The sequence below is a fragment of the Eriocheir sinensis genome, chromosome 56 (assembly GCF_024679095.1).
Source record: "Eriocheir sinensis breed Jianghai 21 chromosome 56, ASM2467909v1, whole genome shotgun sequence".
In the NCBI taxonomy this organism is placed as follows: domain Eukaryota; kingdom Metazoa; phylum Arthropoda; class Malacostraca; order Decapoda; family Varunidae; genus Eriocheir; species Eriocheir sinensis.
This window is the reverse complement of record NC_066564.1, coordinates 5,174,883-5,196,003: the sequence shown is the minus strand read 5'-3', so window position 1 is coordinate 5,196,003 and position 21,121 is coordinate 5,174,883. Positions and strand designations below refer to the sequence as shown.

General features: G+C 42.2%; 1 protein-coding gene across 9 annotated transcripts in view; it reads left to right on the top strand.

Annotated features, from left to right (window-relative positions):
* The window catches only part of LOC126984194 (thyroid receptor-interacting protein 11-like), a 165,845-nt gene that overhangs the window by 71,211 nt on the left and 73,513 nt on the right, over positions 1–21,121 (top strand). For 4 of the 9 annotated variants that reach the window (XM_050837696.1, XM_050837694.1, XM_050837693.1 and 1 more), the window contains exons 1-2: positions 5,520–5,800; positions 8,267–8,340. The exons of 2 other annotated variants lie outside the window; for them this stretch is intronic. In XM_050837696.1, coding sequence (XP_050693653.1) covers positions 5,707–5,800; positions 8,267–8,340 — 168 coding nt within the window. In that variant the 5' untranslated portion in view covers positions 5,520–5,706. Of the gene's footprint in view, positions 1–5,519; positions 5,801–8,266; positions 8,341–21,121 lie in introns of those variants that run through there. 3 more of the 9 variants (XM_050837691.1, XM_050837689.1, XM_050837695.1) reach the window with 2 other exon arrangements.

Genomic DNA, 21,121 nt, shown 5'->3' with positions numbered 1-21,121 from the left:
TTTTGGATTAAGTAACTATATAATTGAAAGTGAGCTTTAAGGATGCTTGGCAGTGTGTAATCTGTTCTCACTCCATATCACCCACAAGGCATGGTCCAGTGTGGTCCTACATATCCACACATTACGCTTTATAGTCTTTACTCATTACGCTGCTACTACAATGGGTTGTTAATCTTAAGGTTGCTTTGGGAGACCAAGGGTTAGAATATAAAGAGTTGATGATTTGAATCTTGCTTTCTTGATAACTTGCAAGGCATTGGGGTCCAAGATGTGCAGATTATATCCTTAGGTGGAGGACTGTGTGGAGAAAACTTTATCCCATTCCATGTTTGTCTGCAGAGTATACTGCATAATTGTGTGTTTGTGGCTGGTCTTTCCAATACTTGTTTGTAGACTTTGCCTTGCCGACACTTACCTTCACAAGAGGTAGGCAACAGTAGTGGCAGTTTGGCAGTCTGTGTTCAGATAGTGACAAGTTCATATATACACTGAGGATTAGCACCTTAGAACTATGGAGTCTTGTTAGTATCGATGAGAAATTCTTGCTAAATGTGATTTTTCCAATGTTCATGAACTTTGTTAAGGTGTTTGCCTCAGATACAAGTGTGTAAGAAATGAAAAGTGTGAAACTATCAAAACAAAACAAAAAAATTTATGGCTTGGTGCAAGTATCTAGTTTTGAGCATTGTTGTTTGTAATGAAGCAGTTACCTAGGAGGTTCTTAACGCATAGAGGTGGGTAGGTTGTCTGTGTTGACCTAGAAGACTGGTGGGGGTAGGGATTGTGGGGGAGGTGGTAAGGATTGGTGCTGGTGGGCAGGTTCTCTTGATGGTGCAAGAGATTCTGTTTGCCAGTGGATGTCAACACTTAGGTGAAAATTAGAGTATTGATTATTTGATTATTTTCTTTAAGGTAGCCTCAGTGATCCAACAAGTGTGGTGGCTGACCTGTGATAATTTCAGAGTTTAAAGACCTTCATAGCTTTAAATAGATTATATTCTGAGATCATGGATATTGAAACTGAAGAATATTTTATGGTCATAGTTCTATTTTGATATGATAATCCTGTAAGGAGTTTCCCTTAGATAACTCTACTAACATTTTTCTATACATAAATTAATGACACTAATCAGTCAAACGTAGTAATACAGTAGCATTTATACCAAAGATCTGACCTGGGGCCATGGCTGTAGTTTGGAGAATTTGAATCGTGAACAGAACCATTGCAACCTTGTCCCAAAGTGCATTTGCTGATACCACCAAATAGTATTATTCTTAATGTCCTGGATGGGACTCGGAGGATTTCACTAAGAGTCCCAGCAGAAATATGTACGTAGATAAGCTAAAGTAAGCCTTCAATATTGAAAGTTTTAAACTGATCAATTAGATTATATTTTCTTGTGAGTAGAGGTCAGGCGGTCGCAGCAGTCTGTAGAAAAATCTTCCTGCATCAGCACAGGATGACAGACTACAAATTAACACCAAGAAATTATAACAAACGGGAGGGTAGAGCGCACACACAATATGTGACGTGTCAGTGTCTTGAGCAAAACTAGAAAAGCTGAATACTCCTCCTCATGGGCTACTGCCACACTACTAAGTTTGAGGAACAAGTCTGTGCCTGGCATCATGGCTTGGCAGAAATGTTGTTGGTTTGGTTGTTGCCACATGTCATTTCTTTTAGGACATGGGTTGCATTATGCAGCAAATGTTCTAAACTTCTTTGGTTTGTATCTAAAATTTATCGTTTAAAGGATTCGGTGCATGTTGTTTTTATCCGAAGTCTGCCAGAACGTGCTGCATTAGAGAACAGTGAAGCTTCCATCCCAGTACGTGCCTCCCAGCCCTTGCTGCTGTTCTTGTCCAAACACATTCCTGGTAATACTTTGTACTCCTTACTGCACCATGGAATGCAAAGCTCTTCATTTTCTCCGTTACCACTTGATTTATTTGTATGTTATCGATCATGGAAGATTTAATTAGTTTATTACTTGCTACTGAGACAGTAGTGAAATGTTACTTATAAACTATTAAGTGTTCTGTAATCCCTGCTGTGCTTGTCTTCATACTGTGCTGCCAATAAAGGTAATACAAGAGATTTTTGTTAAAGATGCCCTCAGTTAGTACTGTTATACAGCTTGCAGACACCAGAACTTGGTTAAGGGGATCAGAACCAAGTTAGAGCAATCTCCAGTGGAACTTAAACCCACATTCCTGGCTGGAACTTTGACTTATACATATAAGTTACATGTATGAAAACTTTCATTATAAAGAAATACTGTTGCAGTAATAACAAGTCATCTACTCTTCTAGGATATCACTTATCTGAGATTGTTGAATCCTACATTCCTTATTCTTATGAGCAAGGAATACATGGACAGAACAGGGAAGTTAAACATGTGTATAAACAATACTTTAATTCTTCACATAATGTACAGAGACTGAAGTGAGTGGAAACTGATCTTAGTCACATGTTAACCTCTTAGTGGTCTTTCTTGGCAAACTTTGCAACGTTCTCCGGTGAGCAAGCTGTAGGGAAAAAATATTTTTTACTTTCAGAAACAATTAGAGGTAGCTACTGCTGTAAAATCAACTGCTTATAAGATCCACAACTTTCCCTACCCAAAATGCATACTATGATATTCCCTATTATCAGTAATATGATCTGTCTTTCCACAGACTCTGATATTGCTAATAGTGTCTATTGGCATTAGACGAGCACATGGCATCCCTTCTTGAGAACTAGTGCCTAAAGACATCTCTCCATTAAACCCCATTATAATGATGTATACGATTCATCTCAGAAACATAAAATATTAGGAATCTAACCCAAACCTAAACTGAGCAATGCCTGTAGAGATTGGAATCAAATAAGTATAGTAAACAGAATGATCTTTGCAGCAAAGGCACATCAAGGCATGTTGGTGTAACTTACCCATCTTCTGGATCCAGGAGAACACAGGAATGCTCAGTCCAACCCCAAAGATGTAGTACTTTACGACCCACACATTCTTAACGTAATGCTGCAGGGGAACTGCAAGCTTGGCAGAGAAGGTGTACGGGTACTTCATCATTCGTCCGCTCATCTTGGGGGTTAGGCGAGTCACCAGCTGTTCTAACGGATTGGAGCTGCAAGGAAAGAAAAGCCTAAGAACTCTGCCATTGGACTTTGTCACTTTAGGGGCATGAGCCCACATAAAGGGAAGGCTCTTACATTTTGTGCTGTTGAACTTCCATTAGGTGCCATCGATTGTAATTCACAAGTCAAAAATTCTTCAGCAACAGCATTACATCCAATAACTTTAAAGTTTAATTCAAAACATTAAGGATTAGCATGTGGCAACTCTCTGGCTTCAATTCAGAAGTCACCGTAGTTATTTGACCGGTGTCAGGAAACAGAATGAATGGTTGTGTAACAGTAGGTGCTCATTCACTTTCACCCACTGCAACTTTTTAACCATAAAATGTGCTTCAGAATATCACTCAAAAGATTCCAAGCGCAGATTGACAGCTAAGTAGTGCAGTTTTGGTTTGAAACGTGAAAAATGATGATTAAATAGTGAAAACTAAAGAATTGCAACCAAGAAATTAAAATAGTGCTTGTGAAGCTTACTAAGATGGAAGGCATCATTGATTTTGGAAAGTTGATAGGGTTTGATATTGATGTTATAAAGGATATATAAAAAGCCACAAGATGATAAACTCTTCAACACAAGCAGGGGAAGTAATGGAACACAGACAACACTGAGAGAAGGCTCCACATCAACCCTTCCTCCCACCTCTTGGCACCACTGTTGTCCGCCATGGTCCTGGCAGCGTGGAACAGACAAAACCCATCATCATTACTACACCGCCAGCCACTCGCCATAACACCCTTACCTGGCATCACGTACATGCCGCCACTTCACAATATCAAAATTTCCAAGAGAAAGTCCACAACTATTTGCTTGAAAATTTAACCTTGAATATAGAAGTTAGTAGGATTCTTTTTTATCTGAACATTTGCAATGATAAAAAAAGCTGGCAACCTACAGGGTATAGTGATGTTTCCTTGCCTATTACCCCTAGCGATTGCTCACCCAGTGATTACTAAGAGGCAGGGGCGCTAGTTGCTCATGGAGGGGTGCCTGTTCTCTTAAGGTTTTCAATACCTATGTTGGTCACAGTTATTTTTAAGAGTTAATGCCAGTACTATTAATGACCCCTTCAGGTAGTTAGTTTATGCCAGGGGTTCACAACTCAAGGAGAAAACTTTTCTCTGTGACAGCATAAATAAAACTACCAATGGAAATGCCCAAATCCCCTACGAAAGCCTTGCGTGAAGTTGGTGCCGATATATTTAAGAATGAAGTTGGGTGCCGATATATTTAAGAATGAAGTTGGTGCCGATATATTTAAGAATGAAGTTGGGTGCCGATATATTTAAGAATGAAGTTGGTGCCGATATATTTAAGAATGAAGTTGGTGCCGATATATTTAAGAATGAAGTTGGGTGCCAATATATTTAAGAATGAAGTTGGGTGCCGATATAATTAAGAATGAAGTTGGGTGCCGATATATTTAAGAATGAAGTTGGGTGCCGATATATTTAAGAATGAAGTTGGGTGCCGATATATTTAAGAATGAAGTTGGGTGCCGATATATTTAAGAATGACGGGTGCCGATATATTTAAGAATTAACCCTGAATCATAACCAAATATATTAAGTAATTGACCTCTCTTTTGGCTACTCTTTACTGTTATCTATTATGTGAGCAGCGAGTAGCGGGCTTTTTTATGTCCTTTGATGCAAAAAATAAATAAATAAATAAATGGCGTGTTTATATAAAAGACCGATACATTTAATACCCGGCCAGTCAGCTGATCATCCACCCCAGGCCACACCTCTGTTAATACCCCCTGCCCCGCCCACCAGTCTCCTCCCCATGAACAACAGAGATAAAGGGAAGGGAAAATAAGGGGAATAAAGGGAGTAAGGGAAATAGAGGAGAAATAAATGGCACCGTCAGCTGATCGTCTGCTCAACACCTCCCTGTTAATAACCTTCCTCACCCCGCTAAGCCCTGCCCCGCCGACTATTCTCCCCCCGTGAATACTAAAGTCCCCGTGGTGTATTTACTGTTAGTCGTGGGTGATAGTAACAGTAAATCGGCCGTAAAGTACCTGGGCTGGCTGTCTTCTCCGGCTGCTGGCTAGTTCGTCGGGAGGCCGGTAGAGGGATGGGCGAGCACCTTTGTAATTTTAATTCGTTGAAAATTACAGAAATTCACAGGATGTTTTGATTATAGATTTCAAGAACTGTATTTTTTTTATTGATATATAGTTTATGGACACATACCTCTAATATTGTCATGCGGATACTTCGATGTTTATATCAAACGTCTTATTAGTCCAATACGAGATAAAATTTCATTTATTAATAATAAACAAGTGATTTTAAGAAATTAAATATTATCTGTGTGCATTGGTTATGTGTTTGTGTGTGTGTGTGTGTGAGGCATTGCAAAGGTGTGTGCCCCAGTGTGGCCACCAAAACATTGCCGAGTTGGCAGGAGGCTGTTTGTTTGTTTGTTTGTTTGTTCGTCGCGGCGGCCTGGGAGTGTCAGCGGGCCGAGGCTGTGTTCGCCGTGACCGAGGAGCGCCGCGCCCCTGGGACGGCCCTGCCATGTAGTGGAGGCCGAGGCTGTCAAAGTATCGGACACAACGATGTCTTGGTTCGGCGTGAGCCTCAACGACATCAAGGGCCAGCTGACCTCCTTCACCAGCGAGGTGCTCTCCGAGGGCCTGGAGGGCGTGGAAGGTGACTGCTGGGGGCGCGCACTCTGCCGGGCAGGGGGGAGGGGCTTGGGTCTGCCCCGCCTCGGGGATAAACTGGTATACTCGTGACCAGTACCTGGTTCCCTGGCCAGGCCTGGGTGCTGCAGGTGTTGGGGGGGGGGCGGGGGGCGGTGACCACCGGGAAGGTTGGCAGAAACAGTTTGTTAGGGAGTCCAGGAAGGCAGAGTCTCACCATAGGGAGTTACAAATATATTTTCACCTGTCCTTTAGTAACCTTAAGGGAATGTTCTCCACAGGGGAGAGTGTGCTCATGCCAAGCACACCTGAGGGTCACTAAAAAATTGTTGAACATACATTTGTAGCCTCCCAGCAAGGGCAGACCCCAGCAAGATGAAATATTTCTTGGTTTCCATGGTGATTACCGTCCTGAACACACAAACACTTCACAACACCTGGACTTGGCCATGGAATAATTAATGGTTTGATTTCCTTGTTTATCACCTGATGTAGCTACAGGTCACTCGCTCACGGCCGACTCATGATCATGCGTACAAGGCTGTTGTGTCTTAGTTCTCACCTCGGTTATATTTTTTCCGGATTTTTCATCTCCTTTGTCTGAAAGCTCCTTTTATTTTTGTAAAACTAGTAATTGTTCCACACATGTAGGTTGTCTGTGTCTGATAAACAGCTTTTCCCTGGCAGAGGTGATTGTCTCTGGAATGGAGGCACACATTTCACGTACTTTCTCTACTCCTCATGCTAAAAAGCCTTGGTTTAATCACGCTTGTTCTCGTGCTATCAAAGATAGAGAGGCAGCTCACAAAAGGTACCAGAGCCTTCGCACTCCTGCTGACCATGATCTTTATATTTCTGCCCGGAATCGTGCCAAATCTACTATTTTTCAACTTACCAAAACCTCTTTCATTAATAGAAAATGTCAAAACCTTACTTTTTTTAATTCTTCCCATGACTTCTGGCACCTAGCCAAAAACATCTCCAATTTCACCACTTCATTTTTCCCTCCTCTCCTTAACCCTGACGGCAGCACCTCCGTCTCATCTATCTCTAAGGTTGAACTTTCTGTAAAAACTTCACTCTGGATGAGTCTGGGCATATTCCTCCTACTCATCCCCCCTCTAACTCCTTTATGCCTGTTACTAAGATTCTTAAGAGTGATGTTTTCTATGCCCTCTGTGGCCTCAACTCTCAGACGGCCTATGGACCTAATGGAGTTCCTCCTATTGTACTTAAAAACTGTGCTTCCGTGCTGACACCCTGCCTGGTCAAACTCTTTCGTCTCTGCCTGTCAACATCTACCTTTCCTTCCTGCTGGAAGTACGCCTTCATACAGCCTGTGCCTAAGAAGGGTGACCATTTACTCTTATCTACTGAGAGCTTTGGCCATTAATCTAGATGACAAATCCTGCTGAAACACTCAGTCAATGATAAAGTGACTCAAGTTGGGGTTAGGTTTCAAACTGTTCTTGTGTAATTATTCATTTAATATTTATTTGGTTTGCTTGCAGCTAAAACAGATAATTAGTCACACAAATTAGTTAGCAAATTGCAATAGGCTTTCATTGTCTCTTTCCCAAAGACCTTTTTATTCATTTACACAGGAGTCCAGAATGTACTAAGTGACTGCCACTGAATTTCAAGTTTCATAATTCTATACAGTACTTCAAAGAGCTCTCGAATGAGAGTTAAGACAGAGGACTCTTCTTTGGAAAGGTCCTCAACCTGGTCGTCCTTGGGTTGTGGGGGTCAAGAAAGTACAAATGGCTGCCTACTGTATTTTGCTTGTAATTCTTCATCAAGAATGTACCTGAATATACTTGTCAAGCTTCTCAAGGTGCTCAACAATAATATTTTGTACAACAAAATCAAGTGTCCATCATGGAGGAGGAGCTCCAAGAGGGAGGGGATGTAACTCTCCCTGTTCAATTTTTCACTTCTACAGTCTCAATTTTCCTTGAAAATCTGGAGCTTTTCTGTAAGATTTATTTATCCGTTTTATCACATAAACATGTTCAACATTCAGTTTGGCAGAAGATGGGTACAAAATAAGTCAAATGAAGTTTTCATTATTTAAGTTGAATTTGCATGGGCTTAGTGACCCCACAAAACACATTTGAGTCCTCAAATGGGGTCACGACCCAGAGGATGGGGATTGCTTCTTTACAGGATGTATTCTGTAGCTCTGACCCCCTGGTAATGGTTTCACAATTCATTATCTTTAATCAAGCAAATATTAGTAAAACACATTGAAATTGTTTTACCTTTAATTTTGCTTCAAGGTATTTTTTAATTAACATTGTCATATGATAGACGTATCAATTGTTATTAATAGTAATATGTAAGGCAGTATATTGATCATGATTCTAGACTTTGAAAGGCAACTAATTATGTTGGTCAGACATTCACTTAAAGTTAGTTATGTCCACTGTGAAGGTGCAAAACAGATTATTAGCAAGTTCCCTTGTTACAGATGGCAGCCAAGTGATTGTCTCTCGGGACCGCATCCAGGAGTTGGAGTCCCTGGTCCAGCTGCAGAAGCATGAGGTGAGCCACACTCCTGAAAGCCTAATTTCTTGATGTTTCCTATTTTTTTCAAGTTCACTCACCATCTTGGAATAAAAGCTGCATGTTGCAAGCATTTTTTATGCAGCTGTAACATGTTACCATAAAATAAGTGTAAGGAGTCTGCACCCTGCGGTCTGAGCCTATTTTTTAGCTTTAAGTTTTTATTCGTGTTTTAAGAATGATGAGTATCACAAAGGATTCTTTTAAGATATTTGAAATGTCAACTCTTTACTAAATCATGTATTGCTAATATTTTTGGCCTGGTCATAAGTGTGAGTGGCTGTAAGTCACACACGTTGGAACTCAAGGACTACCTGTAGACACACAGGCAATAGATAAATTAATTTTCAAATTCAACAATAGTTCAGATTTGTGTGCACCAGACCCAACTGATAACTTATTCACCCAAAACTAGCTTGCCTAATGCACATGATGTGCCTCGTACTTCTCTGTTACGTGCTTGGTTCACAACTATCTCCCTCACCGCAGCCACTTTACCCTCGCTGCCTGTTGCACAAGATAGTATTTCCTTTGCTTCAATGTAGCTGGATGCAAGATACTGTTTGGTTTCCATTTTTGCAACTGTAGAGCAAGATAGGGAGCATTACCAACTTGAAAAATGCCATGTCCTTGTGTTAACCCTGGAGCATCATGTGATAGGTGAGACCTGTCTGTCACATGACTACCATTGAGACCACTCTTGTAGTCTACTACACTGCTAAGTTATTGTGAAGTTTAGCTTGTGAAGATCTCAGTATCCCCAACACCTGGGCAGCCTTACTGTTTCACCCAGGAAAATTTCAAATGCTGATTTTCAGTTTTGGTCCGAGGAACCTCAAGCCTCAGTGACCACTGTCTGTAGAAAATGCCTCACAAGCCATTACCAAAGGCTTTCCTAACTCAGCAAAAATTAGTGATTTGGGCAGATCAAGGTTACTGACCCTTAAGAGACAACATGTATTTTCCCATGACACATCAAAGTCTTTCCCGTGAATAATCTTAAGCTATGAGCTGATGTTGTATGATGATGGAGCAAGAATGCATCCCTATCTTATCACAGTGCCACATGACAGCAGGGGCTTCCCTTCCCACCCACTGCAAACTACACACCTTTCCTTAGGTCAGTGATCTTTGCAGGATTCTCAATGCATTGCAGACTCCAATGTGACTTCTGATGTGCTATTTTTTTATTTATATTTATGTAATATTCATTATTACTTTCATTTTTCCATGATGTATGAATCAATCAGTGGGGGCATAAGCTAGGAGTCATGTTGTGCCCTACCATAGCTGGGCGTTATCGCGATAAGTTATCGCGATACTTTATCGCTGATAACAAAATCGGGTTATCGGCCATCCATTACTTATTTAAATATATATCGGTATCTTCGTTACTTTTGTAACCAAACTAGCGATAATCGTTACTTTTTTCCGCCTCTCAGAAAAAGAAGAAAAACGTCTCCCTACTGCGCATGCGTGGCCCGGGCGCCCGGTGTTGTATGAAAAAACTTTGGGGTATGAAATATCTTCGGTGAATAGATTTCATACTTAGATCATCAACATTAAAGTACTTGGTAATTTTTTTATGTTACTCAAAAATCAATACATCAAAGAGAAAAATCATTTAACTTTGCCCAAAAAATGATTATTCAATGCCTCAGATTTGATATTCCATATTCATTTGTGAGCATGCCATGGTATTGAAGGCACCCGGTGTTGTGTTATTTGGTGTCCCATCATCAAAAGCTGGCGCTTTTGTTTACAAACACTGGTCTCTCGTGAACTGCGCATGTTCAGACCAGTAAGCGTAGCCCTGCACAGTCTCACAAAGCTTTTTAACACATTAAGAATAGTTGCTGGAATGCTGAATCAGACATACAGTACCATCATCCTCGCTGTTTCTAGAACGACACTCTGTACACATAAATACAACTCGTACAGAGTGTCATTCTAGAAACAGCGAGGATGGTGGTAGTGGTACTGTATTTCTGATTCAGCCTTCCAGCAACTCTTAATTATGGTTAAAAAGCTTTGTGAGACTGTACAGGTCTATGCTTGCTGGTCTGAGCATGCACAGTTCACGAGAGACCAGTGTTTGTAAACAAAAGCGACAGCTTTTGACGGTGGGGACGCCAAATAACACAACACCGGTTCAAGCGTTTCTAGTATTACCGTCCATGTGTACGTGTCAACGTGTGGTTTTCAAGTTTTGTAAGTTTTCTAAAATACATATAATGAAAATTTGAATTCATCTATGTTTTCTATTTGAATTATCAATATAGTATCGTTTTCGCCTATCGGACTTATCGCTAGCTAGTATCGGAATTGTGGATTTATATTGGGTATCGGTTATCGCCTATATTTGTGTCTCCAGTTAACGAATATCGGTTATCACCGATAAGGTTTTTCATTATCAGTTATCGGTTATCGGGAATAAGGTTTTTTGTTATCGTGCCCAGCTGTGTGCCCTACCCTGCAGTGCCATCCCTAGGGTTCCTCCTGAGCAAGTCTCTATGCAGGCCCTTCTTATCCTAAGCAACTAATGGCAAGATCCATTGACTTGCTGAGGCCACAAGCTTTGGGGTTCCCCCTTGGCCCTCTCAGTAACAGAATGTATCTTTCAGATACAATCCAGTGAGCAGCTTCACCTTCTGGGTAGTGTGCCTTGTGTCTGTATAGCTGGAGTTAGTATTCATGGACTGTGCAGGTGACTAGGCCCTGATTCAGTCTCACGGAGTAATTGCCAGTTTGACACAGTCATTCCAGCAATATTCCATGATTCTGTCTAGGCACATTATATTAATTTTCCTCTCCAAGTTACTATTTAGTGCCCATGTCTCACAGAGAGCACAAGCAACCTGAAGGTCTGGATCTTAATCCCACTGTACAGGTGTTGACAATGCCACGTACTCATGCTGAGCAAGTCCATAACACGGTGGGCCAAACCAATCTGCAGGAAGACCTAATGACAGAATCCACCATTATACTGCACTACGTTTTCAAGATATCAATGTCCTTGCCACACACATGAACAGACTACTCTTTTATTTAGTAAGCTTCCAAACACCTGTACCTTTGTCGTGGCCCAGGAGACCTGAAGTTCCAGTCTTCGTCTCCTTGTGTGATGCCTTGAAAGCCATCACTAGAACCTCCAGTGACTCTAAGGATTATTGCATCATTGGCAAAAACAAGGTCAGTGACCCTGGTAATTGCCAAAAGATGCTCCACAATGACTGTTCCACAGCTCTGCCTAATACCCAGTCCATACAAGTGTTGAAAAGTGATGGGGCAAGGACACAGCCCTGCCTCACTCCCACATTCAGGGGAAAGAAGGTGGACCCCCCTCCCCTCCCATGCTTCCCAGCACTCCCAATCCTAGAGTACAGGCCAGTCACTAGACCAACTGTCCTTGCAGGAATCCTACAGAGTTGCTGAGGTTCCAGAGTGCCTCGTGATGCACTGAATCAAACTCCTTTTTGAAAACAGCTTTGACTTCATGCATCCCCTGACCAGACTTTCTTCCTGTAGACAACATTCATTTCTTTTGGAAATGTATATAATCTGTCTAAACTTGTCTGAAGCAATAGAATAAAGTCAATCAATAACAGGTGTTGGCCAAGACTGTGAGGCAGTGTAACTTAGCACGAGACTTCAAAATTGCAAAGGCAACAGATGAGCAAGCTTTTTACCCAGCACACAGCTGTATATTACAATGACTGGGGCTTGGGTTTACTGGTCACTTTCCCATTCTATACAGTGATGACCAGAGCCTTCATCCAGCCTTAGGGAATAGCACAAAATTGGCAGACAGTAGTTAAGGCAATATACAACCTGTGGAGGAGGGCCTCAAGCTCAGTGTTCATCAATCTGTCATTAGTGAAAAAAAGCCTCTCCACCTATCAACCGAGTCAGCCTCCTTGACATCACCAAGGATGAGTATGGCTTTATGAACTGTTGGGTCAGTAGTCACTTGGAGGGCCAGACATTTGTAACTTGTTAAAGTATATGTGCTGGGGAGTCCAGTACCCAGTTGTTGTATGAGGCAGCCATCCATTGTTCAGGTACTACTCACCTGAGAAGCAAATGAAATGTCCTCTTGGCTTATTGAGCAGGTCAGACGTCATGAGCAATAAAATAAGTTCAACTATTGTCAGTGGTTGCCCAGACATACCTTCTAACATCTTGGAGGAGCTCTGGTGCTGTGAGACAGATCCCCATGTTGGCCCAGGTCTCCACACAGCAGTCTGACTTATCTGTATTCTCCATTGTGTTGCAGGAGACCAAATCACTCTTCAGTTAAAGATGGTTTCCAGTGCACTCTTCAACACTCAGAGAATTAATAATCTGAAGCCATCTCATGGCCACACAGGGTTCACTAATGTGTCAGTCAAGGCTGCCCCAGAAGCTTTGTGCACTCCACCACTCCAGCAACGGTCTATTAAACAAGGAATATTCAGAAGTGTGGATCTGCAGAGTTTTGAGAGAGAAGTGTTCTTGTTTGTGCAAATGAACACATCACTCACGGCAGCCTGTCTCACCTCTGTTAACTATACTGACCTTGTCCAAGACATTAGTCCTGTGAGTAATGGCTTTCCTCTAGACAGCTGACTTCATGAAAAAAATTTCCCCTCAGCAGCATGATTCCAAGAAAAATTATAATCTGCAATAAGAATTATCATGCATGTGGCGAGGACATTGAGTTCTCGGAAAACTTCACGTACCTTGGTAGTGTAGTTCAGAACAACAGTGAGTCTCATCAGTAAGTCCTATGGTAGATTAGCTTGGCCCACAGTGTTATGGACTTGTTCAGCACGAGTATACGGTGTTGTTGATATCTGTGCAGAAGGACAAAGATCTGGATCTTCAAGTCCCTTGCACTCCCTGTCTTACTCTATGGCTGTGAGGCATGGACACTAAGTGGGGACTTGGAGAGGTGGATTGATGCCTTTGGTAATAAATGTCTATGCAGAATCATGGAATATCACTGGAATGACTTTGTGTCAAACCGGCAACTACTTCATGAGACTGATTCCACATATATTACCTGCATAGTCCGTCAAGGCCAACTCCGGCTACTCGGGCAAGTGGCACGTTACCTTGAAGCTGATTCTGCTCATTGGGTTGTCTCTGTAAGAGACAATCCTGAGTGGAGGAGGCCAAGGGGATGCCCACAGAGTTTGTGGCTTGACCAAGTTGATAGATCCTGCCAGGAGGTACTTGTGATAGGAAGGAGGTCTGCATGGAGACTCACCTGGAGGGCCCCCCAGACTTGGCGTTGTAGGATGGGCGAGGCGATGCACCCCCCGGCGTATGCTCCCATTGATTGATTGATTGAATAAGAATTAGAAATGTACATGGGTTGTTGCTCAACCCCTCACCACCTCCACTGGCTCTCTGTCCATCCCCCACACTCCCATGAGCATAAGGTTCAGTGCCCTGAGGTGGTGGTGGCACACACTGTGGAACACATTACCTGCTCTGTCTTATCGTCACATTTCTGACTTAGCTGTGTTTTGAGAAGACTACAAGACATGCATATGAGGCTGTATTTGTTGCTTCAAAGGCTGTCCCTCCTCACTGTATGAGCACTGTCTTACACTCTGAGTTAACTGCCATAGAAAACCATATTGAGAACATAGGATACACTTGTTCATAGATTTGACCACTGTTGAGAATCCTCTTCCTCTCCCTCCTTTCCTTCTCTTCCTCTCCTTCCTTTCCTTCTCTTCCTCTCCCTCCTTTCCTTCTCTTCCTCTCCCTCTCCTCCTTCCCTGTTCCTTTCCTTCTCTTCCTCTCCTTCCTTTCCTTATCTTCCTCTCCCTCTCCTCCTTCCCTGTTCCTTTCCTTCTCTTCCTCTCCCTCTCCTCCTTCCCTGTTCCTTTCCTTCTCTTCCTCTCTTTCTCCTCCTTCCCTGTTCCTTTCCTTCTCTTCCTCTCCCTCTCCTCCTTCCCTGTTCCTTTCCTTCTCTTCCTCTCCTTCCTTTCCTTCTCTTCCTCTCTCTCTCCTCCTTCCCTGTTCCTTTCCTTCTCTTCCTCTCCTTCCTTTCCTTTTCTTCCTCTCTCTCCCCTCCTTCCCTGTCCGTCAAAGAAAGGAACAAAGAAATAAATATGCATGAAAAATAATAAAAACTTCACAAAATCCAAAACAGTAAATAATTAACGATACACAGAAGCGATAAATTTTCATAATAACCCCCGTCAGAGGAGTGAAGAGTTTGATGAATGGCGGGGCAAATTTATCGGCGAAGGGAAGGGAAGGGAGCGAGCCTCTTCAAGCACCTGAGGGGGAGGCGGGGGGGGGGGGTAGAGGGAAGGGAGGGGGAGGGGGGCAACCTAAGATCTATATTGTGGGTCGCTTGAGTGAAGAGCTGAGCAAACCATTCTCGCCTTGCAATTATGGTTAGGGAGGTGTGTGTGTGTGTGTGTGTGTGTGTGTGTGTGTGTGTGTGTGTGTGTGTGTGTGTGAGAGAGAGAGAGAGAAGTAGGGAGAATGTTATAGCTGCGCGTGGCCTCGGTGTTCATCTCCGTCCCCTTGAGCCTGTGGTGGAAGCGAACCCATTACCCCGGGGCCAGTGTAACATCCGGGTTATATACCACAGTTTACCTTCCCCAGGGTTCCCCAGGTACCCATTTATCGACCAGGCTGAAAGGGAGGATGAACAGCTGCAGGGGTTCACTGCACACCGACTGCCCAGGCTTGGATTCGAACCCAGGCCTGCAGATTCGTAGTTAGGGACGCTGATCACTGCGCCATCGAGACTCAGAGGCAGTGATGGCTTTGGAAATATATGTAATTCTATGTAAAACTGACCCCCAAGACAAAAAAAAGTGTATTTTGTCTTTCCAGGGTGTATTGATAGATCAGAGTGTAGTGTTTTTTAGTGTGAATGTGTTCAGTATGTTTAATGAGCAGGGCAATGACGTCCGATTTTCTTTTTCTTTTGGGGGTGTCGCTCGGGGAGTCCCCTGGCTATGGTGCAACCAGATCTAACCTTTAGTATACATAATATTTAGTACCGTGCTCAATGTCAAATAGTAAACAGCTGACATATGAGAGAGTGATGTATTGGGGGTGATGGGCAGCGCTGTAGGGAAGCTCAGGACCCACTCAAACGGACTTCATATTTGTGTTGGACTCCAGTCGCTGATCCCCGGCGGCCCCGCGAGTCACGCATATATATTTTTTTCTTATAGGTATTTTCCGGGGCCCTGTGTTTTCTTTTTCTTTTATTTTCATCTCTTGGTTCTGTTTTGTCATGAATTATGCCTAACCCATCTTTCTTCCTCTCCTGCCTTGTGTGTGTGTGTGTGTGTGTGTGTGTGTCGAATGGTGCCTATGTGTTCATGTACTACGCCTTTTCCGGAGCAACATGTCAGTTCTCTCGTGTGTGTGTGTGTGTGTGTGTGTGTGTGTAGGGGGAGGTAGGGGAGGGAGGGCATACGGCGGTGAATTATTGATGTAATATTTGTGGGTGTGGCGGCGAGGGGCGGCAAGGAGGCAATGGCGGGCTATCAGCAAGACTGTTTGTGGTGCTCTTCACGCCTGACAGGGCAGGCGGCGTGATCGATGGGCGGGGGAGGCACAGACGGAGGGAAGGGCAGGGGCAGAAGGGGAGAGAAAGACAAGGGGTAGGCACAGATGAAGAGAAAGAATGGCAGGGAGGGAGGAAGGGCAAGAGGCAGGCACAGAGGGAGAGAGGGGCAAGGGGCAGGGACAGCGGGGGGAGGTAAGGGCAGTGGTCAGGTATTAAGGGTAGGGGAATAGAAGGGAGTGACAAGGTAGGCACAAAGAAGAGGGTTAGGTTAGGTTAGGTTAGGTTAGGCAGGCCCGGGGAGGAGTGACAGAAGTTAGGCACAAAGAAGAGGGTTAGGTTAGGTTAGGTTAGGCAGGCCAGGGGGGAATGACAGAAGGTAGGCACAAAGAAGAGGGTTAGGTTAGGTTAGGTTAGGCAGGCCCGGGGGGAATGACAGAAGGTATGCACAAAGAATAAGGTTAGGTTAGGTTAGGTTAGGCAGGCCTGTGTGGATTGACAGAAGGTAGGCACAAAGAAGAGGGTTAGGTTAGGTTAGGTTAGGCAGGCCCGGGGGGAATGACAGAAGGTAGGCACAAAGAAGAGGGTTAGGTTAGGTTAGGTTAGGTTAGGCAGGCCAGGGGGGAGTGACAGAAGGTAGGCACAAAGAAGAGGTTAGGTTAGGTTAGTTAGGTTAGGCAGGCCAGGGGGGAAAGACAGAAGGGAGGCACAAAGACGAGGGTTAGGTTAGGTTAGGCAGGCCAGGGGGGACTGACAGAAGGTAGGCACAAAGAAGAGGGTTAGGTTAGGTTAGGTTAGGCAGGCCAGGGGGGAATGACAGAAGGTAGGCACAAAGAAGAGGGTTAGGTTAGGTTAGGTTAGGCAGGCCAGGGGGGAGTGACAAAAGGTAGGCACAAAGAAGAGGGTTAGGTTAGGTTAGGTTAGGTTAGGCAGGCCCAGGGGAGTGACAGAAGGTAGGCACAAAGAAGAGGGTTAGGTTAGGTTAGGTTAGGCAGGCCCGGGGGCTTTACAGAAGGTAGGCACAAAGAAGGGTGTGAGATTAGGTTAGGTTAGGCAGGCCCGGGGGGATTGACAGAAGGTAGGCACAAAGAAGAGGGTTAGGTTAGGTTAGGTTAGGTTAGGCAGGCCAGGGGGGATTGACAGAAGGTAGGCACAAAGAAGAGGGTTAGGTTAGGTTAGGTTAGGCAGGCCCGGAGGGAGGAGTGACAGAAGGTAGGCACAAAGAAGAGGGTTAGGTTAGTTTAGGTTAGGCCGGCCCGGAGGGTGGAGTGAGAGAAGGTAGGCACAAAGAAGAGGGTTAGGTTAGGTGAGGTAGGCCCGGAGGGAGGAGTGACAGAAGGTAGGCACAAAGAAGAGGGTTAGGTTAGGTTAGGTTAGGCAGGCCCGGGGGAGTGACAGAAGGTAGGCACAAAGAAGAGGGTTAGGTTAGGTTAGGTTAGGCAGGCCAGGGGGGAGTGACAGAAGGTAGGCACAAAGAAGAGGGTTAGGTTAGGTTAGGTTAGGCAGGCCAGGGGGGAGTGACAGAAGGTAGGCACAACGAAGAGGGTTAGGTTAGGTTAGGTTAGGTTAGGTTAGGCAGGCCCGGAGGGAGGAGTGACAGAAGGTAGGCACAAAGAAGAGGGTTAGGTTAGGTTAGGTTAGGCAGGCCCGGAGGGAAGAGTGACAGAAGGTAGGCACAAAGAAGAGGGTTAGGTTAGGTTAGGTTAGGCAGGCCCGGGGGAGTGACAGAAGGTAGGCACAAAGAAGAGGGTTAGGTTAGGTTAGGTTAGGCAGGCCCGGGGAGGATGTGACAGAAGTTTTGGCGATAAGAAATATAAATGTTAAACAAACCAAGAAAGAAATAGAAAACCTTATGCAGCGAGAAATGAAAGGAGTAGGGGAGGAAAGAAAGAATGAATATTGGAGAGAGGGATGCTAGGAGAACGACTTAGTGTTTAATTAAAAAGAACAATAAATAAAATGAGAATTCTAGCTAAAACACATACAAATACAAGTTAGGCATGGACGAAGAAAAGGCGGGTGGTTTAAATTCAAGTGGATGGAAGGAAGGAAAGGAGAAAAGGGGGAAAGGAATGAAAACTAGGAAAAGTAGATTGAATTCCTAAAGATAAAGAGGGAAGGAGGAAAAGAGAAGGAAGAAGAAGAGGAGAGAGGGAATTTTTGAGAAGAGAAAGTTAGTGAAAGAAGTAAAAGTGTGGAAACAAAGAGAAAAGAAAACCTGAAATTAAGGAGATGGGGAAATTATGCTAAAGGAAGGGAAGGAGGATGAAAAGAAGAGGAGGAAGAGGAGGAAGGAAGGAGAATTTTTGAGGGTAAGAAATTAGCGAAAGTAGGAAAAGAGGAGGTAGATTAAATTCCTGAAGAGAGGGAAGGAGGAAAAAGGAAGGAAGAATACAGAGAGAGAGAGAGAGAGAGAGAGAGAGAGAGAGAGAGAGAGAGAGAGAGAGAGAGAGAAGGGGAATTTATGAGGAATATAGCGAAAAAAAGAGAAAAATGGAAAATAGAAGATAGGCAGATAGGAAATAATTAATAGAGGAAGGGAAGGAGGAAAACACGAAGAGAAGGAAATGGAGGAGGGAGAAGGAATTTTTGATGATAGGAAATTAACGAAAGAAGGAAAAATTGTGAAAACTAATTAAAAAAAGAAGATAGGGAGTAATCGCTTGAGGAAAGGAAGGGAGGAGCACACAAGAGAGAGAGAGAGAGAGAGAGAGAGAGAGAGAGAGAGAGAGAGAGAGAGAGAGAGAGAGAGAGAGAGAATTCTTGGTGATAGGAAGTAGAAGGTGGAGGAAGGGAGGGGCTATCATGTAGAGGAGAAGGGAGGAAGTCGCAGGAATAGGAGATAAAAGAAGGGAAGAGGAGGAGGAGGAAGAGGAGGAGGAGGAGGAGGAGAGGGTAGGTGTAAACAGGATATGGAGACATGGAAGAAAGAACAGAGGCAGATAAATGAGAGAGAGAGAGAGAGAGAGAGAGAGAGAGAGAGAGAGAGAGAGAGAGAGAGAGAGAGAGAGAGAGAGAGAGAGCAGTGCGATATCATAGTTTTAGAAGGAAGTTTGTCATGGGCGGCAACGGATGTGTGTACGTGTGTGTGTGTGTGTGTGTGTGCGTGTGTGTGTACGTAAATAAGGAAATGGGTAAAGTTTAATAGTCGATGAGTAATTGCTGTTTGGAGAGAGAGAGAGAGAGAGAGAGAGAGAGAGAGAGAGAGAGAGAGAGAGAGAGAGAGAGAGAGAGAGAGAGAGAGAGAGAGAGAGAGAGAGAGAGAGAGACGCACAGGAAGAGAAACCGATAACCTTAAGAATAAAAAAAAACAGGAAAAATAATCATTAAAAAACTCAAAAAAATACGAACTAGGAAAGAAAATGAAAGGGAAAACTACAGGAAAAAAAATGACGGTAAAAAATAATAGGAAAAATAATAGAGGGAAAAAAAGAGGAATAACAATGGGAAAATGTAAAAAATAGGAAAACAATACAAGGAAAACAGATAGAATTATTAACTAAGGAAAGGAAAAGAAAATGAAATGACAGGGAAGAAAGAAAAAATATACGGAAGAAAAAAAAGAAAAGGGGAAAACCGCGATGAGGAAAATGGATCGGGTTTTCTTGTCCTCTTTGTTGTTGTTGTTGTTGTTGTTGTTGTTGTTGTTGTTGTTGTTGTTAAGTAAATGTTGTTCTTGTGTGTTTGAGTTAATGTGTGATATAATTTTTTTTTTTTTTTTTTTTTTTTTTTTTTTTTTACAGAAAGGAAACGGCTCAAGGGCAAAAAAAAAATAATGGAAACAATAATGAAAAAAAAAGGAAAATTGTTGATATTATTATTTTAGAGTAGTATGAATTGTTGCCGTTATTGTTGTTGTTGTTGTTAATGTTGTTACTCTCGTTGTTGTTGTTTTATTTTTTACAACAAAGGAGACAGCTCAAGGGCACACACACACACACACAAAAAAAAACTAATAAAAAAAGCCCGCTACTCGCTTCTCCTAAAAATAATCCAAAGAGTTGTTGTTGTCGTTGTTGTTGTTGTTGTTGTTGGTGGTGGTGGTGGTGGTGTTGTGAGGGGTCTTCGCGGCCCGCCCTAGTACAGAAGACGTGCCGCAGCGGTGGTCGACAGGCGGTACACACCCTGATGAATGATTACTTGATTGATTTTACCTGTTGAGGAATTGATCCGCCAGCCCGCCGCCTCGCTGCTCGACTTAATGTGTGTTGTTTCATTCATTATTTAACTTTTTTAACTTTTTTATTAATTTTCACTTTTCTTTTCTATCTCCTTTATGTTTTCTTTGATGTTTTTTTGTTTTTGTTTTTCGTTTATCCTTTTTTTTTATTTAATGTGTTTTGTGTCATTCATTATTTAACTTATTTAACTTTCTTATTAATTTTCACTTTTCTTTTCTATCTCTTTAATGTTGTTTTTTTCGTTTATCCTTTTTTTTTAATTTAATGTGTTTTGTTTCATTCATTATTTAACTTTTTTAACTTTCTTATTAATTTTCACTTTTCTTTTCTATCTCTTTAATGTTTGTTTTTTTCGTTTATCCTTTTTTTTATTTATTGTGTTTTGTTTCATTCATTATTTATCTTATTTAACTTTCTTATTAATTTTCACTTTTCTTTTCTATCTCCTTTATGTTTAATGTTTGTTTTTTTCGTTTATCCTTTTTTTTATTTAATGTGTTTTGTTTCATTCATTATTTAACTTTAAACTTTCTTATTAATTTTTACTTTTCTTTTCTATCTCCTTTATGTTTTCTTTGATGTTTTTTTTTTCGTTTATCCTTCTTTATTTTTTTTTTATTTAATGTGTTTTGTTTCATTCATTATTTATCTTATTTAACTATCTTATTATTATTTTTTTTTGTATCTATGTTCTCTGTAATGTTTTTTTTTCGGTTATTATCCTTCTTTACCTTTTTTTTCTTTAATGTGTTTTATTTCCTTTATTATTTATCTTATTTAACTTTCTTATTAATTTTCACTTTTTTCTCTATCTCTGTTTTTTCTTATGTTTTCTTTATCATTTATTATCCTTCTTTAACTTTTTTTCTTTAATTTGTCTTGTTCCTTTATTATTTATCTTCTTTAATCTTCTTATTAATTTTTACTTTTTTTTCTATCTCCTTTATGTTCTCCAATGGGTTTTTTTTTCTCTGATTTTCATTATATTTTTTTTCTTTCATTAATTTAGTCAGTCTTTCCTTCTCTCTTTCCTCCTTTTTCGTTCCTT